The sequence below is a fragment of the Sceloporus undulatus genome, chromosome 1 (assembly GCF_019175285.1).
Source record: "Sceloporus undulatus isolate JIND9_A2432 ecotype Alabama chromosome 1, SceUnd_v1.1, whole genome shotgun sequence".
NCBI lineage: Eukaryota > Metazoa > Chordata > Lepidosauria > Squamata > Phrynosomatidae > Sceloporus > Sceloporus undulatus.
The window spans coordinates 371333848-371353562 of NC_056522.1; the positions used below are offsets into that span (position 1 = coordinate 371333848).

Consider the following 19715-nt stretch of genomic DNA (forward strand, 5'->3'; position numbering starts at 1 on the left):
TATTTTGGTGCATTTTTTAAAACTCAATGTTTTCCTAGTAGATGGGTATTGATTAATTGTACCTTTGAGAGCCAGCATGGTACAGTTAGCCCTCCATATCCATGAATTCTTTAGCCACAGACTCAAGCATCCACAGCTTGGAAATATTAAACTATATATATAAATTCCAAAACCATTTTATATAAAGGAAACCATTTTAATATGCAATTTATTTAGTGGGATTTGAACATCCATGGATTTTGGTATCCAGGGGGGTTCTGGAACCAAAAGCCAATGGATAACAAGGGACCACTGTATAGTAGCTTGGGTATTTGAGTATGACTCTGGAGGCCAGGGTTCAAATTCAGGCTCAGCCATGTAAACCCACTGGGTAACCTTGGGCAAATCACACTGTCTCAGCTGCAGGGGACGGCAACAGCAATGGCAACACCTCTGAAGAAGCTTATCAAGAAAGCTCATGATAGGTTTGCCTTAGGGTCACCCTAAGTTGGAAATGACTTGAAGGCACACAACAAATGCACATGTTTTTGTTACTTTAATGCATCCTTTCAGACACTGTTGGATAGCAACTCACAACAGCCCTAACCGATTTAGCCACCAGCAAGGAACTACAGTTCAATAAATCTGGGGGTTTTATGATTTCCATGATTTTTTGGAAACTGCCTTGGGTCCCACTTTGGGGGAAATGTGGCATATACATTAAGTAAACAAACAAACAAATATCCCACCCCTTGTTTAATGCATATTATTGTTAGCCACCTTGAGTGTTGAGGAAGGCATGCTACACATATAAATAGCATAGCTGGCATGATCAGTATTGCCAACTGCATTTATCAGTTGCAGTAAAAGTAATGAAAAGTCTTTTGCCACATCTAGGGCTAACTGAAGTTTTCATGAACCAGTTTTCAAAATCTCGATGGCTATGAAAGAGAGCCTTGGGGTCTGGCTGACAAACATATTTAAATGCCTCTTTCAGCTCTTGATTCAGGATTTGCTGGGTTTATAGAGAAGAACAAGGTTTACTGCACAACAGATGTAGTCGTTTTGGAAAAGCAAAGCAGTGACTTCTAGGACTGCCAGGGAGAGAGACCTCCTGTACCTTTAATAGTTTAATTGAATTTCTCACCACTTTCTCTGATTCATTTGATGGGAACAAGGGAGAGGGCCTTCTTGGTGGATGCTCCCAGACTTTGGAATTCCCTCCCAAGAGAGGCCATGATGGCCGCATCCCAGATCTCCTTTTGGCAGCAGATAAAAACATTTTACTGCCATTAGGCTTCTTCAAACTGACACAGTTTGTGTGCTGTGTGACTCAGATTAAATGGTTTGTATAGAGTTTTATAGAAAACCCCGCAATAGGTTTGCCTTTGGGTCACCATAATCCTGAACCAAATTGAAGGCATACAAAATAACAACAGCAATAGAGTTTTTAATACATTTTAATATGTTAAATGTTTAATGCTTTTAACTTTATAAATTATTTGGATGTGTGTGTGTGTGTGTGTGTGTGTGTGTGTGTTACAAATTGAAAATACAGTTGCCCCTCTGTTTTCGCAGTGGATCCATTCTGGACCCCTCTCCATGAAAATGAAAGATCGCAAGTATTCAAGCCCCATTTTGTCCCTTGGCGGTTGCCATTCACAAAAGACTGAGGGACGCAAACAGCAAGACTGTGAATGCCAAGGGATGACTGAAATACAAAAGCATGAAAAAGTGTGTATATATACACACACACATGCTTTTTCATGCTTCTGTATTGTTTTCAATTTGTATTGTTTTGAAATTTGTTATTAGATGCCTTCAATCCCTGTACTGGGAGAATGATGAGATAAAATTAAACAAACAAACATTTCCAGGCTAGACCTGCACTTTGTTCTGATCGACAAAGTCTCTGTGCTTCCAACACACTGTCCTGGCAGGGCATGGGTATATCACCTGGCCACTGTCCAAGTTCAGGTGGCAAAGATGCCTTTGGAGGGGGCAAACTGGAGAACATGCCCCCACTCACCAGCTTGCCTGGACTGTTGGTCATTACCTTGAAAGACCTACATGCTTTGAGTCCAGGTTACCTACAGGATCGCCTACTCCCATACAATCCAACCCATATCATCAGGTTTTCTGGGAAATCTTTGCTCCATACCAGCCAGGACTACAGCGGTATTGGCTTCCCAGATGACCGATTTGCACAATTGGCACCCACATCGGGCAGATATGGGCAGCAGTGCCCGCACATCCTATTGAGTGTTGTGGTGATGTACTGATGGTGTTGCTGTCTTAATGTGCACTTGTGCAATCAATTTGCATGTACTGAGGGTATTATTGTGCTAATGTGCACTTGTAAGATCAATCTGCAGCAGTGCCTTGTATTGAGGGTATTGTTGTGCTAATATAATTGTTGTGCTGGTCTCCTGGGTCACAGTCCCACACTCAAACTCTGGTAGGCCACGCTGGCTCATAGTGGAATTCATGCAGTGTGACACTGCTTTAACTGTCCTGGCCCCATCCTATGGACTCCTGGGATTTGTAGTTTGTTGTGGCACCAGAGCTCTCTGACAGAGAAGGCTAAATATCTCACAAAACTACAAATCTCAGAATTCCATTACACTGAGCCATGGCACTTAAAACAATGTCAAATTGCAAGCTCTGACATGGAAGCTAGGCTGCGGGTTCTTATTTTTCTCTTCAATTTCATGTTTGTTAAATGTAATCCCCAACATGTAGCAGCCAAGAGAGTGAAGGTTCGTTTTTCTGATCTGAGCTTGACACACAAAATAAATGTAAAACATCAGCATAATCTATATGCTGCATTTTAATTTCCCTTCTAGGAAAATGGAAGAACCAGGGCTTGCAGGGTTGGCAGCAATCCTCATTGATTTCCAGGGCTACTGAAAACCTATGAAGTCAATAGTTAACGCAATGCCCACTGATTCAAAAACTGAGAGCCAGCATGGTATAGTGGTTTGAGCGTTGGACTACGGATTTTATTGCACCCATTTTTTTCAGCGTTAAGGGTACGGAAAGAGGATGCTCATATGCGTGTGCGACTGGCCAGAAACGGATTTTACCGCATGTCAAAGCATCCCCCAAAAGGCCCTGTTCCGTTCTGTTGTGCCAAGCCGTCCTCCTTCAGTGCTGACAGGCGCTATTTTGCTCGGTTGGAAGATTTCCGACCAGAACATTTCACATGCCTCAGCAGTGAAGAAGGACGGCTTGGCAGAACGGAATGGAACGGGGCCTTTCGGGGGACGCTTTGATGTGTGGTAAAATCCATTTCTGGCCAGTCGCACGCGCATGCGCACACATAAGCATCCTCTTCCCGTACCCTTAACACTGGAAAAAATGGGTGCGATAAAGTTCTACATCTCTGGAGATCAGGGTTCTTTTCTCAGCTCAGCCATGAAACTCACTGGGTGATCCTGGGCAAGTCACACTCTCCCAGCTTCAGGGGATGGCAATGGCAAACCTCCTCTGAACAAGTCTTTCCAAGAAAACCCCATGATAGGTTCATGGCCTTAGGGTCACCAAATGTCAAAAATGAATTGAAGGTACACAACACACACACTTCTAAAAGTCAGTTGTATGGAAAGCAATGAAATCACATAGCTGCTGTATGCACATATTTGTGATAAAAGTGAACCTCGTGGCTGCAATGAGAATACATCCTCTTGGCAAACGTCTGGGATTTATTTTTAGGCTTTTGAGCCAGAAGGCAAAACAGCACATTTGAAGCCAGCAGAGAATATTACTCCTAGCTCCCAGTTTTTGAGAGGGGTTGTAGATTAACTAAGCTACATGCTCATCATATGCTACCAGACCTCCCTCTTCATATATTTAGGCACTGGCCAAGAGATAACAAATTATTTCCTAGCTGTCTTTGTATCTCTTTCTGCGAAGAGTCTAGCAAGATAAGACTGGGATTTTTAAAACCTGTGCTACATCTGAGAATGAAACAATCCGAAATGGAGGAACAATTGTGTAGGTAGGCATTCATCGCCACCATGACATAGCGGCATGTTCAAGGTGAATCCAGACATGTGAGCATCTGGACAATCTGTTATAAACAAATCAGTTCAGTACTGTCCATCATTTCACAGATGGAAATGAGAACATATGGTCAAGATGGTAAAAAGTTATTAATGAAGAAGAAAACACAAGGCAAGAGATGTTACAGCAGTTTGCTTTTGCTTGAGCCTACTGGGAAGGGTAAGATCCCACCTCCTCCTGTCTTTTCCTCCCTGCTGAGTAAACTGAGTATGAACAACTTTTGCACTTTGAATTCAGTTTGCAGTAATTGAAGTGAGCTGAAAACAAAGGGAAAAAATGAAAGGAGGAGATAAAAACTAGGACATTTTAAAAGCAGCTGAGAAGGTGGGAAGACAGGTCCTCCTGTGAGGCTGAGAGAGTGTGATTTGTCCAAGGTCACAAAGTGGGGTTCCATAGCCAAGCCAGTATGGTATAGTGATTTGAACATTGGACTATGACTCTGGAGACCAGGTTTCGATTCGCCGCTCGGCCATGATACCCACTGGGTATCTTCAACCTCAGAAGAAGGCAATGGCAAACCTCCTTGAAACAAATCTTGCCAAGAAAACCACAGGGTCTCCATAAGTTGGAAACAACTTGAAGGCACACAACACAAATGTATAGCTCTCATGGTTGCATTTCCTGAATAGATACTGACCACCCAAAATCCAAACCTGTTCTATCCCCTGAGCTCTGCTACAGCCACTGTTCAATTTGCTTATTATTTTAAGGTATATTTTAAATTGTGTACTGTTTAGTTGTATTTTATGGGGGATATTGGGACGGGAGTGTACTGTTTTAATATGTAAGCCACCCTGGTTGTGTTGCACAGAGAGGCGGGATATAAATAAATTTTTTTATTGTTGTTATTAGTGGGCCTGAGGATGACTTCTGCCATTGCTCCATCCTACAGAATTCTGGGATTTGTAGTTTTGTGCCAGTACTCTTTGGCAGAGGCAGCTTTAGACTTTGTAAAACTTCAAATTCCATAATTCCATAGGATGGAGCTTCAGCACTTAAAGTGGTATCAAACTGCATTATTCCTACAGTGTAGATTTACCCTTACATTGCCACTTTTATTGCCCTGAATAGTTCTTTATTCCAGAATGGTGTAGCAGTTAGAGTTCTGGACTAAAATTGGGGAGTTCAAGGTTCAAATCCCTAGTCACCAGCTGTATTAGGTGGCCTCAGTCCAACTGTCCTCCTTTCACTTGTCTTATTTGTAGAGCTATTCCAAAATAATAAAAGGGTGGTAGAATAAATCCAGTCATAACCTCCTCACCAAATATGCGCACTCTTGTTCTGTACTGTGGTTGGATATGTGAGATTCATACCAGAAACAGTTTATCTTTTCTAGGTTGTTCCTTGCATGGTATTTTGAATGTTTTACTACAGGGAATATATTGTGAGTTTCAGAGGCTGGCAGTACTAAGTGGTAAAGAAAAATGGGCGAAGAGGAAGCCATGATGTCAAATGATCATGCAAGCATGGGGGACGGAACAAGAAAAAAATTGCACAATATTCTGGATTAAAAGCAAGACAAACTAAATCCCTAGTACAAAAACATTACTGTAAATGAAGAAGGAAACGGGCCAGACAAGAACAACGTATGTGGCTCATAGGAGGTTGATAGATGTCAAGATCTGTATGTCCTCTTTGATGGCATGTTGCCACAGCTTTCTTTCTCTTCCCCTTTTTCTCCTTTTGCCAAACAGAAGACAAAGTAAAGGTAGCCTTTTAACAAGAGAATGAAACAGTATAACAAACCAAGCCTATCCAAGCTGTTCCTGCACCACCTCTGAGTATTCCTTGCCTAAGAAAACCCTATGAAATTCATGGAGTCACCGTAAGTCACAGGTGACTCGATGGCACAGATATACATACATAAGAATTTTTTAATGGTGTATGTGTGTTGTGTGACTTCAAGTTGCTTCCGACTTATGGCAACACTAAGGCAAACCTATCATGGGGTTTTCTTGGCAAGATCTGTTCAGAGGAGGTTTTTCCATTGCCTTCTTATGCTGAGAGAGTGTGACTTCCCCAAGGCCACCCAGTGGTTTCATGGCTAAGCCTGGAATCAAACTCTGGTTTCCAGAATCATAGTCCAACACTCAAACCACTACGCCACACTGGATCTCTCTTAATGGTACTGAAATTTGAATATAGCTCAAGACTTCCAAATTATTTCAGTTAATCTAGGCTGCAAAAACATATTTTATTGTAATATTGCACTTCTTGGTAAGGTCTGAGATGATGAAGGAAAACAATGACAATGCTTATAATTGTGTGGCAGTTAGGGTCACTGGAACCATGTATAGAGTTCTAGTCACTACACCTAAAAATGATATTGCACAGCTGGAAAGCACAGAGAAAAGGAGGAACAAAATCAAGACACTGAAGTAACTGTGTCAAAAGAAAAGGTTGTGTTAGGTGGGACTGTTTGGCTTATTTAAAAAGGAAAGGTATAGTGGCTTGAGCATTTAGATGGCTCAGCCATCTAAACCCACTGGATGACCTTGGAGAAGACACACTCTCTCAGCCTCATAGGATGGCAATGGCAAACCCGCTCTGAAGAAACTTGTTAAGAAAATCGCATGATAGGGTTGCCATAAATCAGAAATGACTTGAAGGCACACAGCAACATAAAATGACGCATGGTGCAGAGAAAGTAGATAGAAAAGTTTCTCCTTCTCTCATAACCTGGGATCATACACTGAAACAGAAAGGTGGGAAATTCAGGACAGATAAAAGGAAGCACTTCTTTACACAACTCGTAGTGGAACTCACAGCTACAAGATGCATTGGTAGCTGCCAGCTTTGGCCAATTAGGGGTTTACTAATCAGGATAGCTATTTCTTACTCTCAGTATCACAGGCATTATGTTTCTGTAGTATCAATTGCCAGGGAAGGTGCAACTGCATTTATGTCTGGCTGTTGAGAGTCCTACAGGCAACCAATTAACCTCTGGATGAAAAAATGTTGGACCAGGTAGGCCTTCAGCAACAGCAATAGCATTTTGCATTTCTATACTACTTCATAGTGAACTAACACAATGTGTTAGCCAATTGCCCCCAGCAAGCTGACCTACGGAAAGGATGGAAGGTTGAGCCTTGTGGGATCAAACTCACAATGTTATGGTTGCAATACCAGCATTTAACCACTGCGCCACTAGGGCTCCCTGGTGACCTAAAACAGCCTGACCTGCTCTTAAGAGTTACCAGGATGACAGTCAGGAGTATATACACTTGACTCAGAGTTGTGGTCACTACTAGAAATCAACCTTGAATGTTAATAGGATTACATTTTGATTATGATAACCCGGTGGTTCCAAGGGACTACCAATGGGCCCTTCTCATCATAGTCAAGATTTCAACCTGTTGGCATTCTAATAGTTGAATGCTGCATGTCTGTGCTCAACCCCTATTGAAACCTGTCAACCACCTTCTGCCCTGGACCTCCCTTCTTTTTTCTTCACTGTCATTGCACAGGTCTTCCTTATGTTCTGTAATGTGGATGATTTCATAACTGAACACTGCAACAAGATTCCGGTTCCTGCTGTTTACCAAGTAATATGTCATGAATGTATAATTATGTAATAACATGGATGTATATGATGGGGAGTGTTTGATTTTTATTAAACTAATGAAGAGAAGAGGCAGGGAAATGACCAAAATCCACGAAGTTTAATCCCCTACTGCTTTGATTACATGTTTCTGCATTTTCAGAGGCTAAAAGATTGCTTCTTTTTTGTAGCCACATTATATAATCACTTTGCTGATAGGATCCACCTCCCCTCACAGCTAATGGTAGAAATGGGCCCCTAAACTAATTCTATCCAGACTATCCCTGACTGGTATTTCAATACCCCTGGGCTGGGGTACATCCCCCCCAGGGTGAAGCAATGAAAAATAGACTCCAAGGGTTATAAAGTACAGAAGTAAACAAAGAAAATCAACCTGTGCAAGCATAACAATCTGTCTGCCCTCCCCCTGTCTATCCTCACAGCTATAAGAAGTGTACAATCTGTACAAAATGTGTTTTAATATAATGTAATGCCCACTTTTGTATGATTTTGTATGATTTTAAGGAGCCCTGGTGGCGCAGTGGTTAAGTGCCTGTTCTGCAGCCACAAGGTTGTGAGTTCGATTCTAGGGACTCCAAGATCCACTCAGCCTTGCATCCCTCTAGGGCAGTGGTTCCCAACCTTTCTAATGCCGCGACCCTTTAATACAGTTCCTCCTGTTGTGGTGACCCCCACCATAAAATTATTTTCGTTCCTACTTCATAACTTTAATTTTGCTACTGTTATGAATCGTATTTTCATTGAACATAAGTAAAGCATAGTGATTAATCACAAAAAAAGCCTCAGAGGATGGCAAAGGCAAAGCTCCTCTGAAGAAACCTGTCCAGAAAGCCCCAGGATAGGTATGCCTTGAGCCTTGGGCATGAAGCCACACTCTCTCAGCCACAGAGGATGGCAATTGCCAGCCCCCTCTGAAGATACCTGTCCAGAAAGCCCCAGGATAGGTATGCCTTGAGCCTTGGGCATGAAGTCACACTCTCTCAGCCTCAGAGGATGGCAATGGCCAGCCTCCTCTGAAGAAACCTGTCCAGAAAGCCCCAGGATAGGTATGCCTTGAGCCTTGGGCATGAAGCCCCATCATAGAAGGGCTGAGGGGTAGTGGTTCAAAGTGAAACTGAAACTCTTTGGCTGTGCTGTCTCTCTTCCTTTTTGCAGAGCTCTAAGTTCCTGACTGAGAGAGGCAGGAAAGGGGACTCTGTGGGCAGATGCTAAGCAACTGAGGAGGGGCCTGGAGGTGGCTGCTGCTCTAATGGGCCTAGCTTGGGAGCCCTTTGTTTGGGAAGTGGTGCTCTAAGGGGGGTCCCTGGCGACCCCTGGGAAATTGTAATTCAACCCCCAAAGGGGTCCCGACCCCCAGGTTGGGAACCACTGCTCTAGGGCTAATAAAATGAGTACCCAGCTTGTTGAGGGCTATTTGTTCACACATTGTAAACCGCTTAGGAAGTGCTTAGTTCACTGATAAGTGGCATATAAATGTACTAGCTATTGCTATTTAATAGTATTGGTGGTTTTCTTAAAAATTGTAAGCCACTTTATATCCTGCAATGTCACTAATACAAATTGTCTTGTCCATACTGCTGGAGAGCTCTTGGTGTTTGTCCATAGTTACTTAGCGATTAGGTTAAGATACCTTTACTAGGCAATGAGGATTGCAAAACCCATCTGTCTAGTGTCAGGGGCCCAACTCACAACAGTATTTAATGGGGGGGGGATGGGAAAGGCACAAGGGTGCAAGTACAGACATGTAAATTTGGAGGAGAAATGATCCAATAATAATATTATAATTAAACAGAGAACAACAATAGAAGCCAATGTCCCTGGTTTTTCTGGCTTCCGGCTTGGAGGCAAGAACAACAGTCAGAGCTCATAATTCCACAGCTAGTTATGTGAAGCAGAAAATGATCTGTATGATATTTAAAAAAAAAATAACCTCACACTTTTGAAAGCAAGGTTAAAAGAAATCGTGTCATAAGGAACCATCATTGCAGTTTCCTCTTTCTGGCTGGCTGGCTGCACAGAATGCAAAACATAATTAAAAAATAATAATCAGGGACACTGTGGAGCTAAGGATGGTCAGAAAGGAGGGAAATCCAGGATGACGGGATCTTTTTGACCTCTCTTGTTTTGTGGACACAAATATTGAATAGTGTCCCTGAGAAACTGGTAAGCAATCCATGCCGTACTGAAGCATCTGAGAAATAATATAAAGCAAGCAAGCTAGGAGGCTCAGTCTCCTGTCTGTTGGCAGGAACTCTGGTGGTAACAAAGTCCAATGAGGCAGCAGCTGCTGAGTTTCCTCAGTTAACCTTTCCCAGGATGAAGAAAGGGCCACGTGACATTGGCATTTAGTTTCCCACTTGCAACGCCTGCCATCCTGTGGTCATCCTCTTTAAAACCAGAAAACCACAGCCATGCTCTTGTCACATGAATGGGTGCCAGTTAAAAACCAAATACAGTTGGCCCTCCACAGCTGCAGCTTTGACTTTTTTGCAGTTCTGATTAATATCTTCTCTCTGTGAATCTCTAGATCCTCCAGTACAACTCTGCCAGAAGTTGGCCACAGAGTTGTGCTAGAGAACCTAGAAGATCCTAGAGAAAACACTTCTCTAGGCATTTGTAGGTCCTCCAAGATAATTCTATGATCAACTTCTTGCAGATGCTGACCACCGAGCTGCACTGGAGGACTAGCAGATTCGTAAAGGGGTGTTTTCTCAGGTAAAAAGAACAGTATTTTTTTTTTATTTGCAGTTTTCCACAATGGAGGTCCTTCAAACCTAACCCCAGTAAACTCTGGGGTTAGCCGTGAGACCACTGTATTGATTAACTCCACCCTTTTGTGGGGCATAAAGCACATGTTCTGTTTGTCTGGTTGCTGCCTCTTTGTGTTCTTGGTTCTACCATGTTCTATCAAAACTTTATTAGTAATTTTTATTGTCTGATTTTATGTGGTATCTGAAACCATCAGTTTTCTTCTCTAGTATGATTTTTAATGTCATTGCCTGAACTAGACGCCATAGAGCTTTGGAAGGTAGTGTAATGCATTTTGCACCCTTTGTGTAGCCTAGTAAAGGCATTTTAGCCTAGCAGCCTAGTAAACAAACAGAATATGGAGAAACAGAATAGTTCCCAGTTGGAAAAGGGCTCAAGTAAGTCTGCATCTTTTCACCCTGCCTGTTCAACCTGTATGCTGAAAATATTATATGAAGAGCAGACTTGGACACAGAAGGAGGAGGAGTGAAGCTGGAAAGAGTATTAATAATCTAAGCTATTCAGATGATACCATACTCCTAGCAGAAAACACCACAGACCTGGAACAGCTATTAAGGAAGATCAAGGAAGAAAGTGCAAACGCTGGCTTACGGCTGAACATAAAGAACACAAAAATAATGACCATGGAGGAGCTACACAAATTCAACCTAGACAATAAGGATATCAAAATAGTAAAAGAGTTCCTGTACCTTGGATCAAATATCGATCAGAGTGGGGACTGCAGTCAAGAAATCAGAAGAAGACTAAGAATGCTTTATAACCATGGACAACTCCACATACATTTCTTACATAAGTACTTAAGAATACCTATGCTGAATCAGATCAAGAGCTTATCGACTCCAGCACTCTGTTTTCACACTGGCCAACTGAGAGGCCCATAGGCCAAACTTGAGTAAAAGAACAGCCTCCCTCCTATTCCCATGCTATTGATACTGAGTGGTATCCCACCTCTAATACTGGAAATAATATACTCCATGAATGTATGCAATCCCCCTTTAAAGTCATCTAAGCTGGAAATCGTTTTACTTCCTGTGGTAGAGAGCTCTCTAATTTTACCTATGCATTATGTGAAGGATGTTCATTGTTTTTTACACTAACCACAGCCTGGAAAAGCTACTTGTTGCAGGCTATAGTTTTCAGAATCTCTCAGCTAGCATGTCTGCAGGTCAGTACTGGGGGAAAGGAAGGTTTCAAATGTCATTTTAGTGTTAAATTGTGCTAGGTTATTTCGTTTAGGTTGGCATTTTAAGACTGGGAACAGATAGATGGCTGGGAATAGATCAGTAGAGTAAACCTTTCCTTTTAGTAACTTGCTTGTACTGTGCTATTGTCACCTCTATTATGATTTGTCACACATGTGTAGTTTCATTTGTTTGGTTGTGTTTCACTAATCTCAGAGATCCATTGTCCACTTTCTGCAAGTAGGGGAGATGTACCTCCGCCCCAGAGATTCATTATCCAGACTTGTGGTTTGGCAGTGTAGGCCCTGGACTAGACTGAGTAGGATCCATTTTCAGAGGCTTGATTGTATCACTTGTGGCAAGGAATTGCTAGAATCCATCAGTGAAAGTCCTGCAATACTTTCCTTTGCTGTAGATTATCTGCTGCACTTATTTAACATCAAGAAAACTTATCTTATAGCAGTGAGATATGTCAGTTTTCAGTACCAAATGAAATCTTAAAACATACAATTGCAGCCGGTTCCAGCTCTGAACAGACAGAAAGAGGAAAAAGTTGGAAAGGAAAGGAAAAAATACTCAAGTAGTCCCTGAATTAACAGCCAACTTTTAAGTCTAAATTTTTATTTTTATTTTTTGCACTGAACAGGAAGCAGGACTACCTGGCCTATACAGGCCCTAGGCATCTAGGATTCTGTTCTTCTAGAAGAGATGAAAATCAATGTATTATGCCATATAGAGGAAAACTCTGCCTCATTCCAGGAATTATTCTGACATTTTGACTACATGGAATATTTAATTCCAGGAACCAATGAGTAATTGTTATGTCTTTCCTATCAAGTTGGCAACTAGAACACCAGTAATGTTCTGGAAGACATACTCGGAGCTTTGAAATAATGTGATGAAAATTAATTTGTTACCCCAGATTCAATGTCAATTTCAACAATTTCAACACCAACAACATTATTTTTGCATGATTCATGTTTCTTGTGACTTGGTCATTTGGCCATTTCTGGTATTTCAGAAGGATTGTCTACAAATTAATGATTTGGCTAATAGTCTACTGTTAGCGAACTACAATGAGCCCTTAGCATCTGCTGGGGTTGGATCGAGGACCCCCACGGATACCAAAATCCATAGATGCTCTAGTCCGATTAAATATAATGGCATAGTAAAATGGTGTCCCTTATATAAAAGGGCAAAATCAAAGTTTGCCTATATTTTTAAAGTACTTTCAAGCCATGGATGCTTGAATCCATGGATAAAAAAATAGTGGATAAGGAGGGCTGGCTGTAATTGTCTCTGAGGATTTATCATCAGTGTATTGATCTCATAACACCTTTGAGAAAGAAATTGTGTGAAAGAAATTGTAACACAAGCTTTTGTAAACTTGGTCTACTTCCTTCATGCATATATGCATGAAATTCTCAGTATGCAAACTCTCAGTATACAAAGGGATCTGGTAGCACCTTTGAGACTAACTGTGTGAAAGAGGTTGTAGCATAAGCTTTTCTATACTTGGTCTACTTCCTCAGACGCATGAAGGAAGTAGACCAAGGTCACAATAAACTTCAATTCCCAGGATTCCCTAGCACTGAGCAAGGGCAGTTAAACAGGTGTCAAACTGGATTATTTTTGCAGTGTGTTTTGGACCCAAATCTACAAAAGCTTGTGTTACAACTTCTTTCGCACAATTAGTCTCAAAGGTGCTACCAGATCGCTTTGCATACAGATGTTCCAGACTAACAAGGTTACATCTCTGAATTCTATTTCCAAACTCTCAGTTTACTATATACTTGTTTTAGAAGAAAGGGAAAAACAAGTATCTTTATTATTTTTGGAAGGGTAGTGCTGAAGGGCCAGTGTGGTGTTGTAGTTTGAGTCTTGGACTGCAATTCTGGAGATCAAGGTTCGATTCCCAGCTCGGCCATGAACCCACTGGGTGACTTTGGGCAAGTCACATGCTCTCAGCCTCAGTGGAAGGCAATGGCAAACCTCCTCTGAACAACTCTTGCCAAGAAAACCCCATGATAGGGTCGCCTTAGGGTTGCCATAAGTCAGAAACAACTTGAAGGCACACAACAACAACAAAGTGTTGATGCTTCAATGTTTACAATACTTACAGGTGTCTGGAAGCAGCAGAAAAGCTGGGTGAGAAATGGATGGTTCCTTGCCAAGGTCAGGATCCGCTTCTCAGTCTGAGTGCATTCTACATCATCATCTTGCAGAATCACATCTTTCTTCAGCACTTTGATGGCATAGAGATATCCCGTCTCTTTCGTTTTAGCCAACATTACCTAAACAAGTCAAGAAGCAAGACTTTTTAGTGTGTGATTTTTTTAATGGTGACACAGGGGAGGGTGGAGTGGTAACATTTATGAAATGATTCACAGGGTGAAAGAAAGCAGTAGAATAAAAATGGAAAGAATATTCACTGTTACTCATTTTCTGAATGAAAAAATGGGATTCATGACAAAGGGAACCTAGGCAGCAAGATGAACACAATGGCAAGAATCATGTTCAGTTTTCAGCCAATATTCATGGATCCCAAAGCATTTCAGGACATTATGGTATGCAGAAATACATGTAGGGTTCTGTGCAAAACCCATGTTTTTTCATGCCAAAAAATGTTCCCAGATATTTACTTTTTTGTCTGTGCAAGATTTCTAGATTTTGCTGATTTGTGCAAAAACATTATGTTTGTACAAAAACCAATGTTTCCAGATTACTAAAAAATTTTGTGTGTGAAAGATTGCTGGGTTTTGCCGGGGGGGACCATTTTTCATGCAAGATTGTTGGGTATCTGGAAACAGCATGTTTTGCATGAAAACATATTTTTCAAAAAGCCCCATGTGTATTTCTGCACAGAATAACTTTCCAAAACACTTTGAAATGTGTAAATGTCAGGTTAGAACTGTGTAGAAATTTTCATGTTCTCTCACAGCAAGGAAAAGGATGGAAATTATTCATCCTCACATGTGAGGGCAAAATAACAGGATATTTACATCCCTAGGACAGAAACACTTTTTCCTGCCCTGCCTCAAACAGACTGAGAAAATCTGAGTCAGTGTTTTTGCAGACCTTTGCTTTTATGTTAATAAGTATAGCCTTTTGCATGAAGCCTATACTTATTCACTCAAAAGCAAAAGTGTCCAAAAACACTGGTTCGGATGGCTCTGATATCATCTACTGGCCAGAGGAAACCTTGAAGGGAAAGCAAACAATTTTATGTTGTTGTTGTTAAGTTTATTTCTATTCCACCTTTTCTTCCAGGACTGGGATTTAGTACAGCTTACACATTTAAAAAAGAGAGAGTTAAAAACATACAAAATGTCAACATCAAAATCAAAACTAACCATACTGAAAACATATCCCCTAAACATTTTGGAAGTTACTCAATGTAATTTAAAACAACACAGTCCTTACAGCCCTTTGTTAAATGCCTGTCTGAATCACGCCTGCTACCAGAAGGGGCAGTTGAGGGGGCATTCTAGCCTCCATAGGGAAGGAATCACAAAGCCCAGGGCAGCCCTTTCTTGTGCTTCCCCTAACCATACCTGTGCCAGTGGTGGAGCTGAGAGGAGGCTTCTCTTGCAGATTTCAGAGCCAGGCAGGCTCACATCAGGAGATATAATCTATCAGATAGCCTGGACCTAAGCTGTATAGGGCTTTATAGATCCTAACATTGTGGTACAAAGTGTTCGTTATTACCTTTAAAGCCCTACATGGTTTGGGTCCAGGTTATCTACAGGATCGCTACTTCCCATATAATCCTCCCCATATACTCAGGTCCACTGGAGGACATTTACTCTAGTCAGACAGGCAACTGTCAGCCAGAAGACTTTCTTCAGCCAGCCCTAGACCATGGAATGACCTGCTTGGAAGAGATCTGACAGTTGAATACGCTGTCCAAGTTTAAAACAGCACTGTAGACCAGTCTCTTCTGGCAGGCTTATCCAGATGATTTTTAAATTGTGAATTTAGATCTTGAATTTTAAATGTGGACTATTTTAAAATGTGTGTCTTATTTGTCCTTTTAAACTGTTGCATGTTTGAATTAATGTGTTTTAACTGATGTTGTTCGTTGTTGATTTGTTGTTGTTCTCTGCCTCAATTGATGAGGAGAGCTGGGTAGGAAATCATCGTCGTTGTCGTCATAATCGTCATCATCATTTGAAATGTGCCTGGAAAAAGACTGGCAGCCTGTGGAGCAGGGGAGTTATATATTCCCACATTAAGACAAGAGGTGCATCTACACAGTAGAAATAATGCAGTTTGGCAGCACTTTAAATGCTGTAGCTCCATCATGTGGAATTGTGGAATTTGTAGTTTTGCAAAGTCTTTAGCCTTCTCTAGCAAAGAGTGTTGGTGCCTCACAAAACTACAGATCCCAAGATTCTGTAGGGTAGAGGCACTGCAGTGAAAGTAGTGTCAAACTGCATTATTTCTACAGTGCAGAAGCACCTAAGATCTTAGAATGTTCTGACATAATAGATGTTCTCCTATAAAATCTTCATTCTCTTTCAAACACTATTACACGATATCAAAGTCCTGATGATTAGAAAGGTCTGCAGATGTTTGCTTTAACTAACACTACATGGGAGCGTGCAAGTATTAAAGGAAATAAAGCAAGCATTAAAATAATTTTACATATTATGATCTTTATATGTGTGCATTCAAGTGCTGTCCTTTGTATTTTTATATTGTTCTTTACAGACCCACGAAAGAGGCCATCAGTATCTATAAGCCAAGATGTGGTGAACTTTTTAGCTATTAAGTGTCTTTCAACTTCTTGAGATGTATCTCCCTGTTTTGACCCATGGGTTTTGCTAGGTGTTGTCCATTTTCTATTTATCCTGCTTTTCAGAACAAACAACCCTTTCCCTCTTTCCATTTCTGTCTCCCAAGAAGGCAGGCAATGGGCAGGGAAAGCAGGAATGAAATCTTGTGCAAAAGGACAGTGTATTTAGTTGTGTGTGTGTGTGCGCACGCACACGCCTTCAAGTTGCTTGTTGATTTATTGTGAACCCATGAATTTCGTAGGGTTTTCTTAGGCAAGGATGTCTCAGAGATGTTTTTGCCAGTTCCTTCCTCTGAAATATAACCTACAGCACCTGATATTTGTTAGCAGTCTCCCATTCAAGTGCTAACCAGGGCTGAAATTTTGGTACAGAAAATCCCAGTGTTTTGGACCTGGTTCTGGAGGGGAGGACCTTAAGATTTGGGGGGGGGGTGCAGACAGAGGAGCTGCCACAAGTCTACTGTCCTTTACAGTAGCCTACCATGATACCTGAGAAAGTGGATGCTTCTCCTTTCTCCCATCCAAAACCTGTTGAAATGAAAGGCAGTTGAATTGAATCAGTTTCATAGTTGGTGGCTGAAGTGCCCACAGGCCTCAAATATCCCCAGTAACCCTTACCTTTCCAAAACTCCCTTTCCCCAGCACTCTGATAAATGTTAAGTCCTCAATCTTGAGCCTGCTTGCTGAAACTTCAGGTACATCATTACTATCTTTCATGCTCTCTTTTTTCTGGCGCTTCAGTGTTGACCTGGAGACCAGTTTCTGGGAAGGAGAAAGAAGAGGTCAGGTATGGCACAGATCCACCCTGCCTGGATGCATAAGAAACCATTCCCATTGCCACCACTCCTGCCAAAAAAAGACTGCACATGTCTTTTTCTAATGTGGCTCAGGTTAAGGGGACAGTTTCGGCTACATTTGCTGCTATACCATCTTTTCCCGTACTGACCCATTTTGTTCTCTAAGGTGACACATTTCACAGGGCATTGACTGTAGTTGTTTCTATGATGTGTCATGCTCTTTCATCAGATCTTTGACATTATTTTTATGCATGTTTAATCTTTTTGTTTGAGCAAGCCTCTGCTAATTAATCTCCCCTAATTAATCAATACTGTGGACTGCCAAAAAGACAAATAAATGGGTCTTCGAGCAAATCAAGCCTGAACAATCCCCAGAATCCAAGATGACTAAACTGAAACTGTTGCACTTTGGATATATCAGGAGAAGACATAACTCCATAAAAAAGAGAATGATGCTTGGTAAGGTAGAAGGCAGTATGAAAAGAGGAAGACCACATTCCAGATGGATAGACACAACCAAGGAAGCAACAGGCCTGAGCATGCAAGATCTGAGCAGGGCTGTTTATTACAGGGCGACTCGGAGGTCTCTCATTCATGGGGTCACTGTAAGTCGAAGCCAACTTGATAGCAGTTAAGCTCAACAATTAATCAGTTAATTAAACTGACCTCTATCTCTTGGGTCTGAAAAATAATTTAGATCTTGTATTCTGTTTAATCACATATTTTAGAATTTTACACATATACACTGCTTTGGCCTTTCTGGATATAAGCAGCATATGATTTGATCCCCCCCCCCCCCCCCAAATAATAAATACAGTTTCAGTGACACATCAGCAAATCTAAAGGAAAAGCAGTAGTTCATTGTTATTATTTTTTTACCACCACCACTGTCCTGTTGTATTTCATGGTAGTGATGGTAGCAAAATGGGGGGGGGGGATCCCAGGGATCTCAGAGAAATGTCTGGAGCATCATGTGCCCCACAGGCCATCCTCATTTTATAGTTTAAAGCAGAAGTGCAAAAATTTCAGGGACTAACTGTCTCTTCCCAGACCCACCGATCCTAAAACCCCAATCATGTCATGTCAGAAACTCCACTTTCTGATTTATAAAACTTCTTTTTTATGGCAACCAGGTGTGATGGATATTTGGTTCTATTTTAAAAGAGCATTGCTACCCCCTGGAGGCTTCAACGGATGGGAAATCTCCCTCCAGGTCTTTGCGGGGGACACATGGAGGAGATTCATGGGGATGTGCAAAAACAAATTTGGATGCTTATAGACTTTGCCCTCCATCTTGCCCTCCTCTGGTTTAGAGAGTGGAAGTTTGGCTACAGTTTGGTCTTTGTGCTTCTGTGCATCATGACATTTAGTCCAAACTTTAGTATTTTGAGGGGAAAGAATTTAGTTCTAGAGTTCTCTGATGTAGAGAAGTAGGGAAAGAAAAGAAAAGTGCAGAAGAAAATTAAAGTAGATGAGGAAAAAAATGAAGCTTACCCCATTTGGAGATATATTTCCCGGTTGCAGCCCCATACATGCTAACGTTTTGGCCAGTTCCGCAGCGTTCACCCCACAGTTGGGTGCTACGTTGGCTTCACATCGGATATGTACATTCATTTTGCATACTGAAAATATAGAGAGACAGGGAACAGAGTCTGACCAATGCAGGCCTCAGCAAGAACACAGAATTTATTTCAATCTGGTTGCTAGAGAATTAATTTGAGAGAAAGGTAAACCCCCCTCTGAATTAATTATGCCAAGAAAAACCCATGATAGGTTCACCTTAAGGTCTCTATTAAGTGTGGAATAACTTGAAAGCAAATAATAATAATAATAATAATAATAATAATAATAATAATAATAAACAACGAGACACACTTCAGTATAAGGAGCAAGAAGGAAACATTTTTACTTCCTTTTTAATTCTGTGTCGGGAGGCAACTCTTAAATAGTGGCAAAATGAGATTCCCTTCACTTCCACAAAGCTATTGCATGTGGATGCACAAGAGAATTCTCAAGTATTCTTGCTTTCCTTCCTTTTGCTCACAGAATAGAACTGGGACCAGAACTAGGAGACTAGAGGTCCCAGAATCCCCCAGTTAGTGTGGCCAGTTTGCTTCCTGTTTCTGTCTGTCCGTCTATCCATCCGTCCACCCACCCACCCACCCACCCATCCAACCATTACAGTTAGTCCTCTGCATCCATGGATTCTCTGTCCATGGATTCAAGCATCCATGGCTTGAAAATATTCAAAAAAGCTAGAAATCCCCACCAAACATAGAAATCCCAAACCTTGATTTTGCCATTTTATGTAAGGGACATTATTTTACTATGCCATTGTATTTAATGAGACTTGAACATTCATGGATTTTGGTATCCACAGGGGGTCCTAGAACCAAACTCCAGTGGATAACAAGGGCCCACTGTAGTTTATTTATACCCTAAAGATCTAAGACTTGGTCTCAAGATAGCTCATGCTATTAAAAGAAACACAAGTAAAATCACATGTAGTTTAAAACATAAGATTAAAATTGTCATTGGCAGATGAACAGGCAGTGGATGAAGAC

The 19715-nt window shown here is 41.3% G+C and overlaps 1 protein-coding gene across 1 annotated transcript in view; it reads right to left on the reverse strand.

Annotated features, from left to right (window-relative positions):
• Positions 1 to 19715, reverse strand: part of PRKCH (protein kinase C eta) — a 160743-nt gene that overhangs the window by 47596 nt on the left and 93432 nt on the right. Inside the window, exons 7-9 of the mRNA XM_042447125.1 lie at positions 18646 to 18773; positions 16973 to 17116; positions 13677 to 13850 (exon numbers count right to left, since the gene is read on the reverse strand). Of these exons, the coding sequence (XP_042303059.1) occupies positions 13677 to 13850; positions 16973 to 17116; positions 18646 to 18773 (446 nt within the window). The remainder of the gene's footprint in view (positions 1 to 13676; positions 13851 to 16972; positions 17117 to 18645; positions 18774 to 19715) is intronic.